The sequence below is a fragment of the Mytilus californianus genome, unplaced genomic scaffold (genome assembly GCF_021869535.1).
Source record: "Mytilus californianus isolate M0D057914Y unplaced genomic scaffold, xbMytCali1.0.p SCAF_7, whole genome shotgun sequence".
In the NCBI taxonomy this organism is placed as follows: Eukaryota; Metazoa; Mollusca; class Bivalvia; order Mytilida; family Mytilidae; genus Mytilus; species Mytilus californianus.
Window position 1 is genome coordinate 84290190 of NW_026262723.1, and position 25901 is coordinate 84316090.

The 25901-nt window shown below is 32.4% G+C and overlaps 2 protein-coding genes across 5 annotated transcripts in view; one reads left to right on the top strand and one right to left on the bottom strand.

The window, feature by feature from the left end:
- Positions 1–1030, bottom strand: part of LOC127707712 (heparan-alpha-glucosaminide N-acetyltransferase-like) — a 31537-nt gene extending 30507 nt beyond the window's left edge. For both annotated transcript variants that reach the window (XM_052212406.1, XM_052212405.1), the window contains exon 1: positions 849–1030. In XM_052212406.1, the coding sequence (XP_052068366.1) occupies positions 849–909 (61 nt within the window). In that variant the 5' untranslated portion in view covers positions 910–1030. The remainder of the gene's footprint in view (positions 1–848) is intronic.
- Position 1031: 1 nt separating this feature from the next.
- Positions 1032–25901, top strand: part of LOC127707736 (peroxisomal 2,4-dienoyl-CoA reductase [(3E)-enoyl-CoA-producing]-like) — a 42976-nt gene continuing 18106 nt past the window's right edge. For 2 of the 3 annotated variants that reach the window (XM_052212468.1, XM_052212467.1), the window contains exons 1-7: positions 1032–1237; positions 6100–6168; positions 6731–6848; positions 8011–8080; positions 14314–14438; positions 14923–15016; positions 17628–17732. In XM_052212468.1, the coding sequence (XP_052068428.1) occupies positions 1176–1237; positions 6100–6168; positions 6731–6848; positions 8011–8080; positions 14314–14438; positions 14923–15016; positions 17628–17732 (643 nt within the window). In that variant the 5' untranslated portion in view covers positions 1032–1175. Of the gene's footprint in view, positions 1238–1344; positions 1397–6099; positions 6169–6730; positions 6849–8010; positions 8081–14313; positions 14439–14922; positions 15017–17627; positions 17733–25901 lie in introns of those variants that run through there. The other variant, XM_052212469.1, reaches the window with a different exon arrangement.

Sequence of the window (25901 nt, forward strand, 5' to 3'; positions counted from 1 at the left end):
CAGTATTTATTTATTGTCTCAGGCTCAAGTAGATTGTTCAATTCCTGAGGAATTCCACACTTGTGTCACCAAATTCATTTCAATTTCAATATGTTGCATTAAAAAATAAGCAATCCTTATTCATATGTGATCAGTACACCCTTTTATAGCCACAGAAATGAAGGGGAAAATTCATTAATTTTGTGAATCTCTGATTAATTTGAAGTTGTCTGCTATTGTTTAAAATACTATAATTTGTGTTAATAAAATTAGCTCCACCAGTTTCTTTGGAGCCCAAAGGTTATCTATTCTTTGAATAATTATGTCCGCCATATATTATACAAGGATTAGTTTGACTTTCATTCAAGACACACAAATCAAATTCATGAAGTTAAATTGTATACTTTATTGAGAAAAAATGACATATATCTCAGAGTTTTCAGTCTTTATTATCAATAAAAGCAGTATTGCACCGTATAGAATCGAGTTTACAGATAATAATTATCGGTTTCCCTGTTCTTATTGAGTTTTGGGGAAATCATTGTACCCCTTTAGCTCAGTTGGTAGCGGTGGTCATGGCTTACTGTGCAAGAGGTCTAGGGTTTGAATTCCGACTGGTACAGTTGTAATTTTGAAAGTAAAATCATGCTCTCCGGTAACAGCTAGTGTCATGACCACTAATTATAAAATAATCTATAAGCAGTTTTTTTTCTGGTACATTAAGAGTTGTATTTTTGTAATTTTTTTAAGTAAACTCCTGCTTTTCGGTTACAGTAAGTTATGTCATGACCACTCATGATAAAATTCATAATTTAAAAGCAGTTTGTGGTATGTGCAAAAAACGTAAATACTGGTGGAGTTTTACATACAAAGTATAACATAAATTGAAAGGATCCTTCCAGTGAGATTTTTAAAGCTGCAAGCTGCCATTTTTCTTCTTATCACATGACACGTTATTTATCACGTGGAAAAACATTATTTATGTTTTGAAGAAAAGAAACAGACAGAATATAGTCAGTGCGCATATTTATTTTGACTTTAAAGTCTTTGAATTTTTGAAAATGTATTTCAATTATTACTAAATGATCCTAAATGATAAGGGGGCGTGTCTGAATTTTTAAACAGGAAGTAAACAAACTGCGACCACGTGAATCACGATTTTATCACAGTTTGCAGCGACCAACTGAACATTGACAATGGCTATCCCTGAAAGATGTATTGAAAATTATAAATACATATTCCAGAAAGATTTATTAAGGTAAGAAGGATCAATTCACATTAGAAAATACCATTGACAATTCTTTAGCATTTATAAACGAAGCATTTTTAGCTCGTTCCAAATATTGACCTTTAGTTTACCCAGTACTTGTAAAAAAATGAACGACTGGTCAATTTGACATTCTGACAGTGCTTCATGGTAAAATTAAGCTGTAATTTGCATTTCAGGAAAAGAAATATTATCAAAAATAAGACATTCAGCAATGACGAAAAATTAAAAATTATACTTAATGTAATCAGGAACACATATATATTGTTAGATATACTGTTCCCAGATGTAATAACCTTGGATCTATATTAATGAGGACGAATTAGGGATAAAATGTGGTTTAAGGCCTTATACTAAAAATGCATAAGAATTCCGATGTGACAGGGATGCTTCCCTTCAGTCGTAATCGGTCAATCTAGGGAAGTAGTTCTTAAGCTCAGTAAGATAGAGTGCTGAATTGAAACAAAGAACTCCTGGTTTGGGGTCCTGGAGGTGGCAATGTGATTTAGGGAGACAAATCATGCTCTTAACTGTTATATTTGGCACTCAACTGAATACCCACTGTTGTTAGAGGTGATATTCAGCCAGGATTTGTGTTGAAAAGAGTCATCATTTCATGACAAATCTTGATGTGGGGGAAGTGTGGCAGGATTACTTCCCTTCTGTAGGTCCTCAGATACTAAGCCAGCCGTAATTGGTTGAGCTAGGGAAGTAATTCTTTAGCTCAGCCAGATAAAGCGCTACTTGAAACAAAGACATAACAGAGGTCCCAAGTTTAAATCTTGGACATGTTGGAGGTGACAATGTGATTTTGGAAGACAAATCACACTCTACTGTTACACAGAGAAATATGATTAAGGAGATGTTATTCTACATTTTTGTTGTGTGTACACTGGTCTTTTTATTTTGATTTTATCATGCACATTCACTGTGGTTCTCAGAATGCTCAGTTGCTTACAGTACAAATGTATATATATATGATGCATGATCATGATGATTTTTTATTATTAATTGTTTTGGCTTTTAACTAGCTGTCAGTAACTGCGAGTACTCTCAAATCGTACTTTCTTGTTTATTTGACCTGTTGATACTAATTGTATTGCTTTTTTGTTATTTAATGTTATTCAGGGTTATATCTGGTCTATATACCAGCTTTGATAAGTGTTTGGTATAACTATAAATTTTCACTTCGTGCTATGAACATCAAAATTATTTATTTTGTAAAAATATTTCCTTTCTCTATTGGTACTGTACACGTATACTTAACAACAAAATTATTTTCATTTACCTGTGTTTAAAGTTATTGCAAATTATGGAGGGTATTTTTGTTCGAGCATATTGTTTTTCTTTTATTGTTTAACATTTTTTACCGATATAACATGTTACTTTTATTATTCTTCCCTTAGTTTATTTATTTTGTATTTACATTGTGTCATAGGTCAAATTTATTTGTTCAGTGTATGTTCAATGGTGTTAATATGTCCTTTGATTGAGTTAAGCTATTTCAGTTGATATTTTATAGTGTGTCTTTCTATGTTGTGATGTTACACTATTGTTTCAGTAAAAGGGTGAAGGTTTGGTACCATTAAAACGTTTAAACCCGCTGCATTTGTTTGCACCTGTCCTAAGTCAGGAATCTGATGTTCAGTAGTTGTCGTTTGTTGATGTGGTTCATAAGTGTTTCTCGTTTCTTGTTTTTTATATAGATTAGACCGTTGGTTTTCCCGTTTGAATGGTTTTACACTATTAATTTTTTGTGGCCCTTTATAGCTTACTGTTCGGTGTGAGCCAAGGCTCCGTGTTGAAGACCGTACTGTGACCTATAATGGTTTACTTTTATAAATTTTGACTTGGATGGAGAGTTGTCTCATTGGCACTCATACCACATCTTCTTATATCTATGGTTGCTTATATGGTTGCTTATCAGTACTAGCGATAAATATGAAGAGAAAAAAAAGGTGTGGATATGTAAGCATACTTTTATTCTTGATTGTATAAATCTTCAGGTACGTGAAATTCACTAGAGTATCACTTCTTCACACCAGTGTAGTGGAAATGAAACCCAAGGGAGAATACATCAGAACATTTTTTGTCCATTCTTCAAAATTCGCAACAATAAATGCACACAATAATTTCTGAATTTACAGTATTCATTCATTAAGACCAAGATTTTAATTAACAATAGGTGAGAAATGAGCAAAACCCATACATTATATTACACTATAATGAATAATTGTTTAATTGAAATATTTGTAACAACTTTAAATTTCTTGCATTTTCAAAGGCAGTGGCTGTTCAGCCTTACCCAATCAAAAAGCTTTATACTATTTGACTAGATATGTTTTCTAAATAGCCTTCAAGATTCATGTTACTTTAAGTTTTATTCTATAAAATTTGAAATGTTGTAAGAACATGTGTCTTATCCCCTTTGTTATACTTAATAATAAGAAATGGATGATGTGAACTAAGGAGAATACATATACATGTATCGCTTTTTTTGTATGTTTGGGAATTAAAGTTAAGCATTTTGACTTTTACTATTTTTAATTAAACATTTTGATGTTAAAGTAATGAAAAAAAGATCACAACTTAACAAATAATGTCAAGTTTAGTACAGTAATTTAAAAGATCCTTTTATTATGGTGTATGCAAAGTGATCAATGTCATTTGTGGAACTTTTCTCTTATTTATGGATTATACACTTCATTCAGTCATTCCATATTTTGACCTTGGTAATATTTTTTTTTGAAGGTAGATAATTTATTCACCTACATGTATTTACAGATAACTCATCTTAAGGTGAAAATGTGGAATGTATAGTCATTTTAGAGTGAACTTGACAAAAGTAAATACATGTGTAACAATATAAAATATTACTATTTTTATGATATCAAAAAATTGGAAGATCACATTGTTGCTCGTAACACATTTTGTGTATCTGTCAAGCTCTGGATGATAATTTTAATTAACTGACTGCTTTGGAGTATGACTTATAATTTTCGAACTTAACTTCTAACTACAAAATGCATGTTAATTTCAATTATCACAGTCATTGACAGTTGGCACAATAATGGTTCCAGACTTCCATGTATGCCCTAGAAATATCTCAAAATGATAGAAATATAGTTTTCAGATGATAAGTTTTCTTTTGAAAAGGACCTTATGTCTTTGAAACATATTTTTCTCTATGTAGTAAGAAATTGTAACTTAAAATTACAGCATTATACTACCTTCTATTGAAATGTGGATTGATATAGACTGCACTGTTGCACTTATACAACCATCTCTATAGAGTTTTGCCGTTGATTTATCTCTTAATGGTAAAAAAAGTTCTGGACGATAACTAAAGTGTGTTTGTGATTAGGATCTTATAACTTTTAAATAGTACTACATGGCATGAATGACAGGTCACATTGTATTTTCATGCCTGCTGTACAATTACAAATTGACAGTTCCAGAGATATGTCCCTTGAATTGTGTAAAAAAGATTGTGAAAAGAAAACTGCAATGATATACATGTACCACTTTACAGTATTATTTATGAAAGGCTTCCCAAACTCCGAACACCAAGTTTTTTCTTGGTGTGACACCAGGAAACTCCGACATCCCTCCCTAAATTCTCGGAGAAATTTGGCAGTATTCCCTCCGACTTCCGCGTAAATTCGCTACCTTTTGTTTATTGTATTAGCGACATCTCTCCCAGTCCGGTGTGACGCGGTGTCACACCAGGTAATTAATTGCCCTAATCCTTCTGATCTATACCGGCACGCGACAGTCAAGGTATGAGAGATTACTTATGTAATTAAACAATTGTATTTCCTGTCTATTGATAATCAGGTTATATTTCTGATTGCTTGAAACAAATAAAAGATTTAAAAGCAAAACGTTGTTGTTAATTCTTTCAATTACACTGTACATTTAAAAATAGTTTTATTAAAAAAAAACTATATTTGATTTTTACCTCGTTTTTTTTTCTGGTCAGTAAATTAATATTTAATTTACAAAAGAGATATACTTGTGTAAAAATAAACGGAGACTTACGCTGAATAAATGTGGGCAGTTTAAAGGAAAATTACATGTCTCAAAGTTTTGTATACAAGCAGAGACATATAATACAACTTAAATTATTTAATTAATTATGATAAATTTAACACTGAAACTGTTTATGTTAAGCTAAAACCTTCTTCCTTACTTCGAGTACTTTTAATACTTTTATTAATGACTTTATTACCTAAGGAGATCTCGCGAGGTTTAACTAGTGGCCGCGTGTTATTACGGGATTTCGCCGAGTTGCCAATCTCTTGTATTATATGTCTCTGGTTATGCTAATAAGTCCACGCCATTTTCATTTTACGATTACATAATTGCTTGAAACAAATTAAAGATTTAAAAAAGCAGAATGTTGTTGTTAATTCTTTCAATTGCATTAAAGTTTTATAACAAAAACTATACTTGATTTTGACCTTGTTTAAGTTCATCGGTAAATTATTTTATTTACGAAAAGAGACATACTTGAGTAAAAATAAACGGAAACTAACGCTGAATATAAAAGTGAGCAGTTTAAAGAAAACTACGCGTCTCAAAATTTGTATATGCAAGTAAAAAAGAAAATACTATTCACCATTCGTTATGCTTAATAAGTCTACGGCATTTTCTCTTTACGATTTGTTGGCATTACTTTAGGGTATATGTTACATTTCGGCTACAACAGGAATACTTCTATAGCTGCATCAACTCGTCGTTGCATAATATTCATTTACGCACAATGAATGTAAACTTGTGTGTTGTATAAAGGACAGTGATTTTTAAATTTTTTTTAACCCTTTAACTTTCTTTTTTTTTTTATTTTACAGAGGGAAGGTTGCATTTGTCACTGGTGGAGCTTCAGGAATATGTTTTACCATTGCTGAGGTTCTTATGAGGTAATTATTTACCATGGTATGTATATACATTGTACTACACATATATCACTTCTATCTGAGTATGTCAAGTCAATTCCATATATACATGTACATCTGGTAAGTAATAATTATATTTGTTTATATAGTCTCCTCCATCATCATTCATGTATTTATGATACATTAATTGTTTTCAGGGAACAGATTTTAGTGAAATAACTGTTCTATTGCAAGATTTTAAGTATCTAAGGTACAATTTTGGGTCAAATTGAGCTTATATTGATTGAAAGCTTATAAGTATTAAAAAAAAAAAAACTGTAACTTGCTAATTTAAGTTTTATATGTTCATTGTATGTAATTCATTGAAATATATATATAAATATTTGTTTATAACAGCTATATTTACAGTAAATGCTTCAGCTTTAAAATGACAGTATAAACATGTACAGAAAGTGCAATAAGTTAAATATTCTTCTTTTAGCAAACCAGTGATGAGAAATATCTTAAATCACAACCCTTTATCTAAAATATATTCACACAGAGGGATTGCTTGAATTGTATTTTTGACAACTCTTATAATTTTCAGACATGGTTGTGATACTGTCATAGTAAGTAGACGTCAAGACAAACTGAAGCAGTCAGCTGATTTATTGACGAAAGCCACAGGGAGGAGATGTGTTCCGATACAGATGGATGTTAGAAAGGTGTGTTTTGTATAAGCAATAATAAGAGAGTAACAATATAAGCATACAGTCATGACAATTTCACTGTAATAGGTTTGTCTAGGCCCTTGGATTGCAAGAATTAACTTGGATTGTGACTTTTGCTAGAATCAAGCAAGTATACAGGAGACTCCACTTGATTTGATACTGGCTAAATGAATATATCGGCTATTGTAATATTATTTCAAAATACCAAACCCTTTCCTATATGTCCAATGTAAATTTTATCGTGTAAACGAATAAAGGACATAAGAATATATCTGAAAATCGGATAGGAGTATTCATGAAAATTCTGTTAAAACAATGCATAATCGGATTCTTTCAATGTTTTTCTGAAAGGAAATGAAGGCGTAAGTTATGCAATTACAATTTGCAGACAAGAAAATTATGTTTTGGGACTATTTCTTAATAAAATTGTTGTCTTTATATTCATTGTCTTCCATTGTTATGTGAATTAGATGCCATAGTCTACTGTATCAGTATATCATCTCAATAATTATGTTGATTAATAATCATTTGTAACAACAATAAAACTTATATAATTAGATTAGATAAAGAGATTTGTATGATGCACTTTCATTGGCTGTTATGCAATTATTAAAGCAAATTTTATGTATTTAGGGGGGAAAATATTAAGAGGGAAATCAAATTTCATAAAAGTCATGAAATAGATCTTTAAGCCATAGTGAACTCATTTGGTTTTTTTTCTAAATATAAAGGAATGAGAGAGCAATATTTTCATTTTCATTTTTATATATTTGATTTTCACCATAGGTAAAATTCACCTTCTAGAATTTGTTTTTGCAAAATGTTGTTTTATTTAAGTACTATTTGGTTTTTGTGTAATATTTATATTACGTATACAGCTAAACTGAATTAAACTTTATACATGATCTGAATCCAATCCAATCAGAGAGCAAGTGGCCATATGTCTAGATAATTGGTCAATAGCTTCTAAGCAGATTACTAAAATGTATCCTCTTTACAGTTAGCTTTCAACCCACTGCTGTAGATTATGATTAGATATTTGTGAAATAGGCTATGATTACTCAGTTGCATTTATAAAAAGGATGATGGCAGTACACTTGCACACATACAATGTATATTTGCTAAATTGATTTATACTTTTGTATGTTGCTTTCAGCCAGAACAGATTATTAAGGCTGTGGATGATGCTTTAGCACAGATGGGAAGAATTGATATTTTGATTAATGGTTAGTACATTAATTTCTATCATAAGTCATTTTATCGACAGGTTATATAATGGTATATGTGTATTAACATTATACATGTATATCCAACCAATCAACACAGGGGCGTTTCTAGGATATTTGAAAGAGAGGGCGTATAATCAAATCTTTCCCCGAGCGGAGCTAGGCGAAAACATTTTTTGGACCTTTTTTTTTCTAAAAAACATAAAATAACTGTGAAATGCACTAATTGCCATATTCAATACAATATTAGCAGATTACAATAGTTTTTTTTTTTTTTTTTTTTTAAAGGGGGGGGGGGGGGGGCGTACGCCCATTACACCCTCACCTGGACCCGCCCCTGCAACATTTAAAGAACAAAGCAGAAAACACACACGTGAGTAATAATATTTTACTCTGCAATGGCATATCATAGTCTGGACAAAATGTTAAAAGGACATTTTGTTGGTTCATTTTTATACGACCGCAAAAAAATTTTGTGGTCGTATATTGGTATGACGTTGGCGTCGTTGTCGTCGTCGTCGTCCGACGTCGTCGTCCGAAGACACATTGGTTTTCGCACTCTAACTTTAGTTTAAGTGAATGGATCTTTTTGAAATTTGACCATAAGGTTAAATACCACAAAAGGAAGGTTGGGATTGATTTTGGGGGTTATGGTACCAACAGTTAAGGAATTAGGGGCCAAAAAGGGGCCAAAAATAAGCATTTTCTAGTTTCCAGACAATAACTGTGGAACGGTGTATGGATCTGTCTGAAATTATACTACAAGTTTCCATACCACAAAGGGATGGTTAGGATTTGCTTTGGGGGGTTATGGCTCAAACCGTTTAGGAATTAGGGGCAAAAAAGGGGGAAAAACAAGGTTGTCCTGGTTAATGGACAAATACTTTAGTACAAAACATAATTTAAAGCAGTGTAAGGGAGATAAATCAAATACATCATTGAAATTATCTCCCTTACACTGCTTTTAAATTATGTATAAAGTAATGGTTAATGAACAATAAAGATAATTTAAAACAGTGTAAGGGAGGTAATCCAAATACAACGTTTTGGTTACTTCCCTTACACTGCTTTTAAATTATGTTTAAAGAAATACATATTTATAAAGGAAGACCAGTAAAAATATCTGCAAATGTTGCATCTTTTTTTTTTACAAAAAAATCCATATGAAAGATTTGACACTATATTTTTAATTCTATTATAAAATAGATTAAGTTAGCCATATGGTAAATTTAAATGGGTAATTATAGTTGCCAACTCCATTGGAAATTTGAATTGAGATTATGACCATATCTTGAGGGAAAGAATTTTTTTGGGGAAAAAAGGGGGGGGAGATAAAAAGAAATTGTGGGGGGTCAATTTTTTCTCATTTCAGATTTCAGAAATTAAAAAGAATTATTCTTCAAATATTATTTTTTTTTCAAATTTCAAATATTGAAAAATTTCAAGAAGTAATCTTTAATTGCACAGTATGGCGCATTAGATTTGTAAAATCTTTGATCACATTTATTTATTTGTTATGCCGAATCTAACAGTGTATTTAGATTTTTAATTTTGGGTCCAGTTTTCAAATTGGTCTACATTAAGGTCCAAAGGGTCCAAAATTAAACTTTGTTTGATTTTAGCAAAAATTGAATACATGAGGTTCTTTGATATGCTGAATCTAAACATGTATTTAGATTTTTGATTTTTGGCCCAGTTTTCAAGTTGGTTCAAATTGGGGTCCAAAATTAAACTTTGTTTGATTTCAACAAAAATTGAATATATGGGGTTCTTTGATATGCTTAATCTAACCATGTATTTAGATTTTTTATTTGTGGACCCCGTTATCAAATTAGTTCATATTGAGGTCAAAAGGGTCCAAAATTAAACTTTGTTTGATTTCATCTAAAATTGAATTATTGGGGTTCTTTGATATTCCAAATCTAACCGTCTATTTAGATTTTTAATTTTGGGTCCTGTTTTTTAAATTGGTCTACATTAAGGGTCCAAAATTAAACTTAGTTTTATTTTAACAAAAATTGAATTCTTGGGGTTCTTTGATATGCTGAATCGAAACATGTGTTTAGATTTTTGATTATGGGCCCAGTTTTCAAGTTGGTCCAAGATAGGGTCCAGTATTTAAACTTTGTTTGATTTCAACAAAAATTGAATATATGGGGTTCTTTGATATGCTGAATCTAAACATGTATTTAGATTTTTGATTATGGGCCCAGTTTTCAAGTTGGTCCAAATTGGGGTCCAAAATTAAACTTTGTTTGATTTCAACAAAAATTGAATATATGAGGTTCTTTGATATGCTGAATCTAACCATGTATTTAGATTTTTTTATTTGTGGGCCCCGCTATCAAATTGGTTCATATTGAGGTCAAAAGGGTCTAAAATTAAACTTTGTTTGATTTCATCAAAAATTTAATTATTGGGGTTCTTTGATATGCATAATCTAACCGTGTTTTTAGATTTTTAATTTGGGTCCCATTTTTTAAAATTGGTCTTCATTGAGGTCCAAAGGGTCCAAAATTAAACTTAGTTTGATTTTAACAAAAATTGAATTCTTGGGGTTCTTTGATATGCTAAATCTAAACATGTGTTTAGATATTTGATTATGGGCCCAGTTTTCAAGTTGGTCCAAGATAGGGTCCAGTATTTAAACTTTGTTTGATTTCAACAAAAATTGAATATATGGGGTTCTTTGATATGCTGAATCTAAACATGTATTTAGATTTTTGATTATGGGCCCAGTTTTCAAGTTGGTCCAAATTGGGGTCCAAAATTAAACTTTGTTTGATTTCAACAAAAATTGAATATATGAGGTTCTTTGATATGCTGAATCTAACCATGTATTTAGATTTTTTATTTGTGGGCCCCGCTATCAAATTGGTTCATATTGAGGTCAAAAGGGTCTAAAATTAAACTTTGTTTGATTTCATCAAAAATTGAATTATTGGGGTTCTTTGATATGCCAAATCTAACCGTGTTTTTAGATTTTTAATTTGGGTCCCATTTTTTAAAATTGGTCTTCATTGAGGTCAAAAGGGTCCAAAATTAAACTTAGTTTGATTTTAACAAAAATTGAATTCTTAGGGTTCTTTGATATGCTAAATCTAAACATGTGTTTAGATTTTTGATTATGGGCCCAGTTTTCAAGTTGGTCCAAGTTGGGGTCCAAAATTAAACTTTTTTTTATTTCAACAAAAATTGAATATATGGGGTTCTTTGATATGCTGAATCTAACCATGAATTTAGATTTTTTATTTGTGGGCCCGCTATCAAATTGGTTCATATTGAGGTCAAAAGGGTCCAAAATTAAACTTTGTTTGATTTCATCAAAAATTGAATTATTGGGGTTCTTTGATATTCCAAATCTAACCGTGTATTTAGATTTTTAATTTTAAGTCCCGTTTTTTAAATTGGTCTACATTAAGGTCCAAAGGGTCCAAAATTAAACTTAGTTTGATTTTAGCAAAAATTGAATTATTGGGGTTCTTTGATATGCTGAATCTAAACATGTGTTTAGATATTTGATTATGGGCCCAGTTTTCAAGTTTGTCCAAGTTGGGGTCCAAAATTAAACTTTGTTTGATTTCAACAAAAATTAAAAAATATGGGGTTCTTTGATATGCTGAATCTAACCATGTATTTTGATTTTGGACATTGGACCATAATAGATAAATTAAAAAAATTCAAGTTCTTAGACCACATTCTTTCTGTGTCAGAAACCTATGCTGTGTCAAATATTTAATAACAATCCAAATTCAGAGCTGTATCAAGCTTGAATGTTGTGTCCATACTTGCCCCAACTGTTCAGGGTTCGACCTCTGCGGTCGTATCAAGCTGCGCCCCAGCGAAGCATTTTATTCAACTGTTGTGCTTATACATTATGTTGAAGATTTAAGTGCCAGCGTTTGTATTAAGGAATCAGCCAATTAAGATGCATTTCAAAACATGGTTAAAAAACAGCCAACCTAACCATCCTATTTTGAAATTACTCTCTTTCTGAGTTAGAAGTGGTAGGTCTTTCGTTTCTGCATGTCTGGTAATTTGAGAAATCTCTAGGTAATTTTTGGTTAGATTGATAGCAAATTACAGAGTTAGCTTCCCTTAATTGGTAATTTCTAGTGCATTTCAACCAAATTATATCTTGAAATACCAGAACAGGAGAAGGAAAGAAATGTTGACAAGCTTTACTAATTTTAAGGATGTTCGCTCCTCTTTTTATTGAATTTTTGCCAGATATTCGGAATCCTGTGGTTTTATTCATGTAGTGCAATTGAAAATTTTGTCCTCTAACTCCTACTTGTCTTTTATAATCTTATTTCATATAGTTTAAAAAGCCATATTTGAAAATCTTATAAAATCCTTGATATTTTTTCTTAGTTTTTGAAAGAAAAAAAGGTGCCAATTTTAATTGTATGAAAAATATAGAAAGAATCATTTCCCGCCAAATTTTCAATGGCTTATATCTCGAAAACAAACATACAGACCCTTCATTTTTTTCTGCTATTTTAGTTCCTTTATTTATATACTATCAATATAGAACAGTCTTTTAAAAAGCTTCTTATTTTGAAACAGAGTAGTGAACATCCTTAACTAGTCCTGAGATGATTTTCTTTAACAATTATTTGGATAATTGATGTTTATATAAAGGATTATCTCAGTTTTAGTCATAAGATAGGTTTTCCCCTTTTTGTACCTCTAGATCATGTTAGTCTCATTTTCAACTTAGTTTGGGATATACGTCATCTATTTTGCTGCTTTCAGATCAATAGCAGTGCACTTATGTCGTCAGATATTTTCATTACATTTTGATTGGATTTTCATATTTTAAATTTCCGCCACCATCCCCACCTCTTTCCTTTTGTTGCCAGTGCCTCAGGGGATTATATAGTATTCATTATTAATTGTTGTAAAAACATGTACTTATAGCTGTAATTTTATGACTTTAGTTCTTTGTATTCATGTTTTTCTAAATATATTTTGATATTTTATTCTACTCATGCTGACGTATGAGTTTCTTTTATTCTCTACTCATGCTGACGTATGAGTTTCTTTATACCTTCTCATGCTGACGTATGAGGTCTTATTTTATACTCATGCTGACGTATGAGTTTCTTTTATACTACTCATGCTGACGTATGAGTTTCTTTTACATCTTCTCATACTTACGTATGAGCTCTTTTATTCTCTACTCATGCTGACGTATGAGTTTCTTTATACCTCATCATGCTGACGTATGAGGTCTTATTTTCTACTCATGCTGACGTATGGGTTTCTTTTATACTACTCATGCTGACGTATGAGTTTCTTTTACATCTTCTCATACTTACATATGAGCTCTTTTATTCTCTACTCATGCTGACATATGAGTTTCTTTATACCTCATCATGCTGACGTATGATGTCTTATTTTCTACTCATGCTTACGTATGAGGTCTTTTCTATACTCATGCTGACGTATGAGTTTCTTTTACATCTTCTCATGCTTACGTATGAGCTCTTTTATACTCTACTCATGCTGATGTATGAGCTTTAATCTTTTCATGCTTACGTATGACCTTTTTACTCTCTACTCATGCTGACGTATGGGTTGTTATTTTATTTTTCATGCTGCATGTACTTATGAGCTCTTTAAAATTTGTCATGTTTAAGTTTGAGCTCTTCTACTCTGTACCCAAGCTGACTTATGATTTTATGTTTATTTTATTTTCTTACTGAGGTATGAACTTGTTAATATTTTAATCATGCTGGACTTTTCGATAAAATTGTATACTTTTATCATCAAATTTTATCTTATCCCTCAAGTTTTATGTATATTAATTTTCATTTATATGTTAAAAGGGGGATAACTCTTAATGTTTATTATGTGTATGCAGCTGTTAGTCCCCAGTTTTTCCTATTAGAATTACTTCTGATGATCTATAGCTCAGTATAAATATCCATCAAATTATGTAGGTTTTTCAAAAGTATGTTTCATTTTTATACGCAGCTGCACTCTTATTTGATTTTCCTCATAGGTAACATTCACCTCCTAGAATTTGTTTTTGCAAAATAATAGTTTTATTTTAGTTCTATTTGGTTTGTGTCTTCTTATTTTTATATTCAGCACAAATTTCTAGGATAAGTCATTTATTTGACACTCTGTAAATTATTCCACACAGGTGATTACCTAATGTAGAGAGAGATTAGAAATAAAATACTGGTAGATTTGATTTAACTTCAATACAAAACTATTTGTAGGTGCTGCTGGAAACTTTCTTGCACCTGCAGCCTCACTCTCATTCAATGCATTTAAAACTGTGATGGAAATAGATGCTCACGGTACATTTAATGTCAGCAAAGTTGTGTATGAAAAGTATTTCAAGGTATGTATATTTTGGTGTTCAGAAGATTACATAATGCATGAATATCATATTAAAATGACTACACAATTTAACCAAAACAGATATCTAGAGTTTGTTTCTGTGAGAAATTGTTTAAATACTAGACTGACATTATTGAAGCATAAAAACAAATTCTTGGATTTACTAAGAAAATATATACAATATCTTATCATTTTTGAATCACCTGAATTATGTGTACAAGAAGATTGTCAGCTCTAATCTATTAAGTGAAGCATAGAAGAGTTCTGGAATAGTTGTAGTTCAATTATTCCATGTGAAGACTGAAAAAGGTTTATTTTTCTAAGCACATGCCTTGTTTTTTACACAGGTGACTAAGCAAATGTAATGATTTAAATAGATTTCCACTTTAAAAAGTCACTCAAGACTCATCAGTGACATGTAAGTAATTGAGTCCTTATCTTTGATTTTTATAAAAGAATCTAATAAACAGTGCTTTTTTCCTCAGGACCATGGAGGTATGATAGTCAATATAACAGCCACACTACAAATGAGGGGAACAGCTTTGCAGACACATGCCGGATCTGCTAAGGCTGCTATTGGTAAGTCTACTGCCATCAACTCAATGTGAATAATACATTTACTTTATAACAAAAACTCATTATTTGCAGATACCAATGAAAATGCAAGTATACTTATAGAAGTATTGGTATGTAGCACAATGTTGCATTCATCCATATTTATAATTTGCATTGGCTACCTTTATCAGCTGGGAAAGAATAGACAAAAAGATTAAAAAAACATGCCAAATATAAGTACCATTACAGAGATGATTTCATGAATTCACCAACCCAAACATTCCTTCTGCAACTATTTCAATTGCTAAAAATATTAACATACCTTATGTATTTGGAAGAAACAAGAATGAAGAACATCAGCATATTTCAATTAGTAGAATCTCATAATAATTAAATGATAAAACTGTTGTGAACAATAGAAGGGCTAAGGTTTCACTTTTTGCGAACCTTTACAATTTAAAAGTGTTAGAAAAGCAAAAAAAAAATCAAAAGTTTAACAGATAAGGAAATTAAAGCCATTTTAAATTCATCATGGTTTGCCATATCAAACCACTTTCTGATATATATATATATATATATATATATATATATATATATATATATATAAACGCCTAAAAAGTGTACACAACAACACCAATAACAAAAAAAGGATCGAACTATAAATGTAATTATTTATAAATATTTCGGATAACAGATATCCTTCATCAGTAAATATGATTGTGATGTTGAATGAATCATATATCAGTCTACTTAGATTAAACTATACCAATCTTGAAATTTATACAATAAAAATGTCAAACCGAACATCAGGTAAGACGCTTGCACAATTCTAAATATGTGTTAAACACGACATAGGTTATATGACTAATTACAACAGAGAGTTCAAATATATGCTTTAAATAAAAATAAAAATGTGCGATATGAACTAGCACAATTCTAAAGCTTTAACGGTGACGACAGTTATGATGTTACAAGAACGATTGCGTCAATAAGAATTCCAAATAAACAGCACTGAACGATCTAAATTTGTAAATATTTCAAATTTGACAACGGTAGAGTAGTTGCAACAGAGTCTGCGTATTTAAACATCGCAAACAAACGGCCGTTAAAATATAATAATAAATTTTGACTAAGGTTAACTAGTTGAACGTGGCTTGGTACTTTTACATCCCTCAAAAAATTAAGCAATTTAAATTGGTATATTCAACAGATTTATTTGAGAGATGCTTAAGGTAAAGAAATAGAAACAGAGACTGTAATAAAAAGTAATATTACCCAAATGTGAAGCACTGCATGGAGTCGAACTACATCTTTTCATTTATCCCATTTGGTGCCAAAGTTGTTAATTTTCTTATCCAAAATCTTTCCCGAGTGAGTCTATCCTCCCTAGACCAAGCAGAGTTGTGGTCAATGATTGTAATGGTCAGTCGATTGAGATCTACCTTAGTGTGGCCAGGGGATCTCAAATGTCGACTGAGAGGGAGGTCTGGCTTGCATTGGTAGTCGCTACGATGACCGTTCATTTGGCAACTTTGGCACCAAATGGGATAAATGAAAAGATGTAGTTCGACTCCATGCAGTGCTTCACATTTGGGTAATATTACTTTTTATTACAGTCTCTGTTTCTATTTCTTTACCTTAAGCATCTCTCAAATAAATCTGTTGAATATACCAATTTAAATTGCTTAATTTTTTGAGGGATGTAAAAGTACCAAGCCACGTTCAACTAGTTAACCTTAGTCAAAATTTATTATTATATTTTAACGGCCGTTTGTTTGCGATGTTTAAATACGCAGACTCTGTTGCAACTACTCTACCGTTGTCAAATTTGAAATATTTACAAATTTAGATCGTTCAGTGCTGTTTATTTGGAATTCTTATTGACGCAATCGTTCTTGTAACATCATAACTGTCGTCACCGTTAAAGCTTTAGAATTGTGCTAGTTCATATCGCACATTTTTATTTTTATTTAAAGCATATATTTGAACTCTCTGTTGTAATTAGTCATATAACCTATGTCGTGTTTAACACATATTTAGAATTGTGCAAGCGTCTTACCTGATGTTCGGTTTGACATTTTTATTGTATAAATTTCAAGATTGGTATAGTTTAATCTAAGTAGACTGATATATGATTCATTCAACATCACAATCATATTTACTGATGAAGGATATCTGTTATCCGAAATATTTATAAATAATTACATTTATAGTTCGATCCTTTTTTTGTTATTGGTGTTGTTGTGTACACTTTTTAGGCGTTTATATAATTTATTTATTGTGTACGTGTATCGTTACTCGTAACGATCCAGCGCCCTCGTGGGAAAAATCGTTGACTATTATTCAGACGTTTTATATATATATATATATATATATATATATATACAGCTTTATAGAATTGGAAAACTGTAAAATATAGTTATCTCATTAACCTTTAAACCAAAAGCATTCCTACAGGACAGATTTAAATTAATAATATGCAACTTCTTTTCATGTTGTGTTTAAATTATGTCAGTAATGTTTCAGAATAATTGAAGAGGGTTGCTCATGTATCTAATAATAGAAATAATACTTTTTAAACTTAGTGTTAAAATTGATATAATGAAAGGATTTGTTATTATTTTCATTTCAACAGAGGCAATGACAAAACATTTAGCAGTAGAATGGGGACCAGACAGAGTTCGAGTAATGTGTGTTGCTCCTGGGCCAATAGGTGATACAGAGGGCATGAATAGACTAGGTAATTCTTTTGTAATAATAGTTCTTTATATATGTATTATGTGTGTTGCTCCTTGACCCAAAGCTGATACAGACGGCATGAATAGACTAGGTAATTTTTAGTGTAATAGTGGCTTTTTACATGTGTCTGTTTTAAAGGAAATTTTACATGATATACAGTAGTTATGTTATGCAGTGGAATAATCATACATTATATGATATACTGTAAATTCAGAAATTATTGCATGCACTTATTATTGCAATTTCAGAAGAATGGAAAAAAATGCAAGATTGATTATTGCAATTTCAGGAAAATCTGCATACACATTTATGTATCAAATATCAGAATGCGAGTTCTAACTATTGGGATATTCATCCAGTCACATTATTCACATTTATAAAAACCTCACACTAATTTCTGAATTTACAGTATAAAATTTTTTGTTTTAGGTTTGCAATATTTGTGCTTTTAACATGTTTTAAATCAGTGCAAAATCAAATTAAATCTTAAGACCAAAACAGATTTTTGTACCAGAGCTATGATAATTCCCTGAATAAATTGATATTTGACTACAGTAAAACTAAAAGTCAGGTCTATTATGCAAAAAACCTGTGTTGTCAGACAGGTCATCCATCCTCTTCATGTTCCACTGTACTTATGCATTTTGAACATTGATTCAAAGGTCACCTCTCTTGAAAGGTCAGTTTTCAATGATTGACCTTTGGTTGAGGTTGACCTTTATATACAGGTTTGACTGTCTTTGAATCACAAACATTCCCTAGTAGTAATAGACGTAAGTTTTTATAAAGGCTTTTTATGTACCAGAATTATCATTCTTTGCTATAGGTTATTGCAATATACTTGTTATTTTTTTTTATAGTCAGTATAAACAAAGTTTACTGTTTCAAGTTATCAGTCAATTAAAATTAAATCAGGTTTTGTTCATTAACATTACTGTGTAATTAAGTTCATGAACAAAGTTTACGTGTACTGCTGTAGCATATTTTTGATATGGAGCTGGTAAAAAGTTGATAATTTATTGACCGTATAAAATTCAATACAGACATCTATAAAACTACAGTGTTATAGGTAAGTAAAAATGATCTATTTGCAAATATTGTATGTATTCACTTTCATTCAGAATAATTTGTATAGAAATATTGTAAAATAGTCCAATGTTGACATTAACAACATATATACAGCAGTTTGAAATGAATGTTAAATTGTTCTGCTGTTGATAAGAACCATTTATCAAGTATTTTTGTGACTGAAAAAAATCTAGAGTTCAACATTTATTCTTCAACAAAAGCCAGGTGTCTTTTTTCTATACAATGTGTCTAGTTCTGAATCCTTAGTTTATGACAGTTGTGAATAAATTAAACAAAGTGTCAAAGATCTGCCATCAAGAAAACATCTCTTAAGGTGGTACATAACACTACAGGGAGATAACTCTGTAAAATCAGATGAGTGCCTTCTATTGTTAAGGAAATATTAAGCTTCTAAATGATCAAAATTAGTGTTTGTCAAACTGCTATATATCCAACGAAATTTTTCCAATAAAGTGCGTGGTTCAAGTCTTTTGAAATTCTTATATTTTTGTCAAAGGGTCAAAGTAAATATTTTGTCAAAATTTTATGAAAATTAAATGAGCCAAATTAATTTTAGTCGAGGTGTTTGGTACCAGCTTAATTACAAAATACATTAAGATATGACATGAGAAAACCACTGATGAGCTTCTGGACTTGGGACAGGCACATAAATATGTGTTGGGATTAGTTTAGTAATTTGAGATCTCACCAAAGTGGACTAAAAAACATACATGAAAGAACATACAATAGAAATCAGTACAGGAAAAGCACTTCTTTATTCTAAAATAACGGTATAATAGATTACAAACAAACTCATATATCATTTGATGTAGTTCATAGAATATTTCTCACAGAAATGTCATAAACAGTACACGAAGGCAAGTCCGTGTGCAATGCCCAGAACTAACTTAGTTTGTTCTTGGCATTGCACAACTGTGGGGACTATCTAACTCTAATAAAATAAACAACAGCTTTACAGTTTGACGTTTACTTGTTACTATAACTAAAGCTAAGGTGGCGTCACCGATGTGACGTCGACCTTGGATACAAAGGTAGTTCGCGACGTTTCCAGTCCAGCGGTCTTCTTAACATTCTCAGGGCCTCAAAAAAGTACTTTACATAGAAAAGAAAATTGAAATATAATATATAAATTACATTAAATTAAGATTAAAGTCTCTCAAATTAAAAAAATTTCCCAGTTTTTTCTCAATTAAACTAACGGTTGTTCATAAAACAAAATCGCATTACAGTCCATATTCATCGCGTAACACATTTTTAAACAAGTATGCTCGATCACTTTACTTTGAAAGTCCATAAAAAGTTTTAATGTTCTCTTTTGCACGTTTAGCTGCTTCTCGGGTGGATACCTGTTTTGTAACCTCGTCTGTCTTTGTCGGGTGTCTCTTGTTCCGTGTCCATGTTTTCACTCTCTAAACTGATTTCGAGCGGATATAACTTTACAATGGGTCTATTCGTAATTCCGTTCTTAGTTCTCACAATTGCTGAATGAATGTGTCCGTCATTTCCTTTAACTAAATCCTCAACAATAGCAGTTTTCCATCCAATTCTGGGTTTTTCATCGTGAATTTGTACTTAGTCTCCAATTTCAATCCTTCTTTTATTATTCCCGGTTTTCTAGTGAAATTGTCTGAGAGAAGTCAGGTACTCTGATTTCCATCGATTCCAAAATTGTTGGATTATTAACGATTGTCTCTTTGCACGTTTATCTAAATTCGTAGTGTTCATGAAATCATAGTTTTCAATATCAAAATCTTCTCCACGAGGATATGGCAGTGTATTAATGCGTCGTCCGTATAAAAGATGAGCTGGAGTAAGAGCTAGGTTCTGAATCCATTAAATCTGTAGAAATGTAAGTCAAGGGTCGGTCATTGAGAATAGATTCAATCTCCGTTGTTACTGTTTGAAGTGTTTCTAAATCAATTAGCGATTTTCCAAGTACCTTTCGTATGCTAGTTTTCGTTAAACCAACGAGGCGTTCCCTATAGCCTCCAAACCATGGTGCGCGTTTCGGTATAAATCGCCATTCAATTCCTTGTAAAGAAAATGCTTCCTGTAATTTCTCAGATTTACATAGTCGTGTTATTTCATCTGACACAGAAACAAAGGTAGATGCATTGTCTGATAGAATAGATCGTGGTAAAGATTTCCTTCTAACAAAACGCCTAAACGTTGTAAAAACGTGTCCACTGTTAAGTTTGTTACCACTTCCAAATGTATTGCTCTAGTCGAAGCGCATGTTAATAAGCAAATGTATGCTTTAATTAACGACTTGTCTGTGTGTCTTACATGTAGTGCTCCTGTAAAATCTATCCCTGTAACCGTAAACGGTGGCGCTTCTTGGAGTCTTATCTTCGGTAAAGGAGGAGGGTCTGGTGCTGAATATGGCTTTCCTATTGTTTTACGGCATGTAACACATCTTCTCAACATTTTTCTAACAACTTGTCGAATTGCAGGTATCCAAAATGTCTGTCTAAGATGAGTTATTGTCATATTAACGCCTGAATGTAAAACTTGCGTATGAGCGTCCATTATGATGAGTTCAGATAATGCGTGATTTGACGGTAGTATATATATGGGAATTTTGCGGATTCTGATATTGGTGCGTTGTGTATTCGTCCTTGACACCGCATAAGATTGTTGTCATCTTAGAATAAACGTAGTTGTCTTATTCTAGGCAAATTTGTTTTAGTTTTCGATTTCAACGCCTTATATTCTTGTTGAAAAGTCGTCTCTTGACAGTGTTTTATCCATAATTCAGCGGATTTCTGTACTTCTGGTGGTTTCAATTGTCCTGTTTGTCTTGATTTGCCATTCTTACGACAATTACTAATGAAACGTTGTACAAAAGCAGTTATGCGTAACAATCTCTTAAACGATCCATATCGGTTTATATATCCATAATAACGTGAAGTCCTGGTTGATTTTGATTTTCATCAGTTGAAATGTCTCTTGTTGCTTGACTGTTTTCCTGGTCATTGATTAAAACAGATAATGATGTGTCGTTTAACATTGTCGTATTTGGAAATTTAGAAGTGTCCGTTAGCCAACTGGGTCCCTTTTTCCATAATGTACTTTCCTTGTACTTCTCGCTTGTTATACCACGGGTTAACAAATCGGCTGGATTACAGTCAGTTGGGCAGTATTTCCATTTATACGAATACTTCAAATCATTTATTTCGTTCACTCGATTTGTAATAAAACGCTTTAACGTTTTTGTTGATTTTTACCAATGAAGGACGATCTGGCTGTCGGACCACAGAGTTATGCTTGAACATTCTAATGTGGATTTAAGATGATTTACTAAACGTTCCCCAATAACGGCGGCCATCAATTCAAATTGCGGTAATGTAAGTTCTTTAAGCGGGGCTACACTTGTCTTTGCCATCACGAGTGCGCTATCACTTCCGTTACACAAGTATGCTACTGCACCATACGCCTTAATTTGTGCTAGCATCAACGAATGCATGTAAATTATTTTCTGTTGAGTTACAACTAGTTTTGGAAAATAAGTATCTATTAAATACCTCATTTGTTACTTGTTCAACGTCTTTGGCAAGATACAGCCATGATATACATATGTCTTCATCAACTATATGGTCCCAATCAAATCCTCTTTTCCATATTTTTTGTAACAGTATTTTATTTCTAATTGTAACAGTCCGAGAGGGTCATACATTCGTGACGAATGTTTTAAAATTTCACGCTTGGTTATTATTTGTGAAGAAGTAAGAATTTCTCGTTTTTGGTAAAACAGTTCATCGGTTACACTGTTCCATCGCATTCCTAAAATCTTTGTTTCTTCATCTGTATCCAGTATGTTTTATGTTGCTGCTAATGTACAAACCTTTTCACTTTTTGAAGTCCACGATCTTAGATTAAATCTAGTTTTGTTCATTATTGTACGAGCTTCTTTGAAATAAACAATTGCGTCATCTTCTGTATTTAAGCTAGACAATATGTTGTCAACATACAGGTCCCTTTCTAATAATATCGTTGTTTTATTGTCGATTGCTGTAAATGTTTTAATAACGTGGCATTTAGAATGAAAGGTGAGCAAGTTGCTCCAAATAGTACAGCTTTAAATCTGTATTCAATCAAATGGCTATCAGGATATGATGGATTGTTTAGCCATAGAAAACGGGTGACATCCCTGTCGTCTTCGTGTAGTCCAACATGTAGAAAAGCTTTTTCAATGTCCGTTGTTATGGCATAACGGTTGAGTCGAAATCGAATTAAAATCTTCGTTAAATCATTCAGTATCGGCGGGGTGTTCATGAGACAGTCATTCAAACTAGGATGGTTTGGTGAAATCCGACAACTACAATCGTACACTATTCTAATTGGCGTCGTGCTTGAGTCTTTTTTTACAGGATGATGTGGAATGTAGTGAACTTTGTTCGGAATCGGCTCAGTTTCATTTACTCTTTCAATAAATCCGCGGTTTTCTTGATCTGTCATGATATCGCTATACTTCTTTAACATTCTTGGTTCTTGGCGCAGTCCTTTTATTACGCTTCCCGTTCTTTTCTTTGTGACAGCATAGTTTAACGGTAACTCATCGTGGTCGTTTTTCCATGGTAACTTTGTGTAACATTTGTTGTCTCGAAACTCAATTGAAGATTCTTGGTAACTTCGTATATAATCGTTCTCTTTTTCGTGCACTTCCGGAGATTCAATTCCTATAGACTCAAGCTTCCAAAATGCATCTAAGTCGTGTTCCTCAGTTTTACGTGAAATAAGTACATTGAAAATACTTGACGCTGTTGATAACTGTGATTTTTCTGAATGTAACGGTCCAGAAAGTAAGTACCCTAGTTTCGATTTGACTGCGGTGGGTCCGTTTCCGCGTACAACTTTATCTTCATCTATTTCCCAATAAAAATCGGCTCCAATTAATAATGAAATTTCAAAGGTATCCTGTTGCGTAACTGGGTGTGCGAGCTTTAATCCTTTCAAATAGTTACTGTTCCTGTCAATTTTACGAATGTGGTTCTGTAAATTAACGGCGTAGCTATCATGGGAACGATTAAAACCTGTATTGGGATTTTATGTTCAGTTTCTGTTTCAACATAAACCGTGGCTTTATCAAGTCGCCTAGCACTCGTATTGGTTTCTCCAAATGATGAAAGTTGAATATTGTCGGCTCCTTCTCTCTGCAGGTTTAATTTAGCGCAAGACTCTCCGTTACAAAAGACCTTTGAGCGCCTTCATCAAACAAAATGTTCGTATCTGTGCAATGACGATATGACCAAACGGGGGCCACAGCGGTTTTCAGCAGTACATTTGAGCGAAACTGTGCTGACGAGTGTAAAATCGTTGAGTCTTCTTGCATCTCAGTATTCTTCACAAGATTTACTACAGTTGATGTAGATGGCGTATTTTCATTCTTAGAACTGTTAACACCATTAATTGTGTCAGTAAAACGGTTGTTACTTTTTTTGTCAGGGTTCGCGGTGTGTTCAACTTCACTGCATAAACTAGTGTGGTGTCTTTTACCACAGTTACGACATGAGCTTTTCGATTTGAATTCCTTTATGTGATGTGTACCGAGGCAGTTGAAACATAAATTGTTACGTTAAATGACAGCGAGGCGTTTATCTAAATCGCGTATTTTCGGGCAATTGGTAGGCGAATGGATATCTTTACAGAAATTGCACGGCTTAGCTGTCAAATGCTGATTTGCATTTCTAGTACTTGTATTGTGTTTTCTTTGTGATTTAGCTCCGGCGATAAAGGTTGAATACGAAATATCACTTTCTGTCTGTGTAACTTGTCCGGCTTCCATAATTTGTATCTCTTTATGTATACTTCTTCGAAGATCTCGTAATACGCAATTTGTCGTACCATGCTCCTGAGTGAGATGTTTCTAATTTTTCCGGGCAGTTTGTTAATTATAATAGGAACTAATAAATTACCGTACGAGTCCTGTGTCTGTCCAAGCGATTCGAGTCCTCTAACTAAACTCTCCATTTTGTCATAAAAAATTCTAAGGCTTATGAGGTCATTTCGGGGTGGCGTAATATCAAGCAGTGCTTGTAGGTGAGCTTGCGTAATTTTGCGAGTCTGTCCAAATCTCTCTATAAGAACATTTACGGCTTCGGCATAATTAGCGTTAGTAAGAGAAATCCGGCAATTGTCTGAGCGGCTTTGTTTTCTAATTGGGCCTTCAAATAATTAAACTTTTGAACATCTGTCAATGTTGGATTGTAATGAACTGCTGATTCGTAAGAATCCCAAAAGCTTGGCCATTCTAATATATTGCCATTAAATGTCGGTTATGTTAATTTTGGCAAACGATGATTGCTAGATATAGCGGACTGGACAGCATAGTTTGACGTAGGAATTGATGTGGCAATGTGGCTTGTTTCTGTTGAAATTCGAGCGGCATCACTTGACTGTGGTATAGATGGGGCAACATAGTTTGTCTGTACAATTTCTGGCGAACTAATAGGGATAAACGGTGGACTGTCTCCATTTAAAACTTCATAAGATGAATGTGATGTTTGATTGGAAATAGGATGTGATGTTTTATCTATAAATATCCTAAAATGTCTCAGTTTAGTAACAAAATTTGTAGTATACTCATCTGTGTCTACGATTTCAGTCTCTATATCCTCTGTTTCCGATGTATCAAAATTTGTTCATTCAGTGTGTCGAGTAACTTCTTCTTCTGTTGTAAATTTTCGTATGTGGCTAACAGCTCCTCTCTGTCGAATTCAGAACTTTCTTTTGCTTCGGCAAATTTTCGTAAAAGTCTTGTAACCACTAGTAGCAAGATTTCAGTCTGAAACGGTCATTTTGGTCTGATCAAGTCTGAATCAACTGAATTTACCGCTAGGGAAAAACGTTAAGACTTTTTAAGACTTTCAGACGCTGTTCAGATATGTCGTGTTCAGTCCGTTCATTCATGTCAAGATAAACAAGACAGAAGGCTCTAGCTGTTAAACAAGATATGTTAAGACGGTTTTAGACGAATTCAGACCAAACATAAAAAGTAATGTTCAAAATTTTCAGATCGGGTTAAGATCCGTTTAGTGTGTCAGAATGATATTAGGAGTTACGCCCCTTCATGTGGATGATA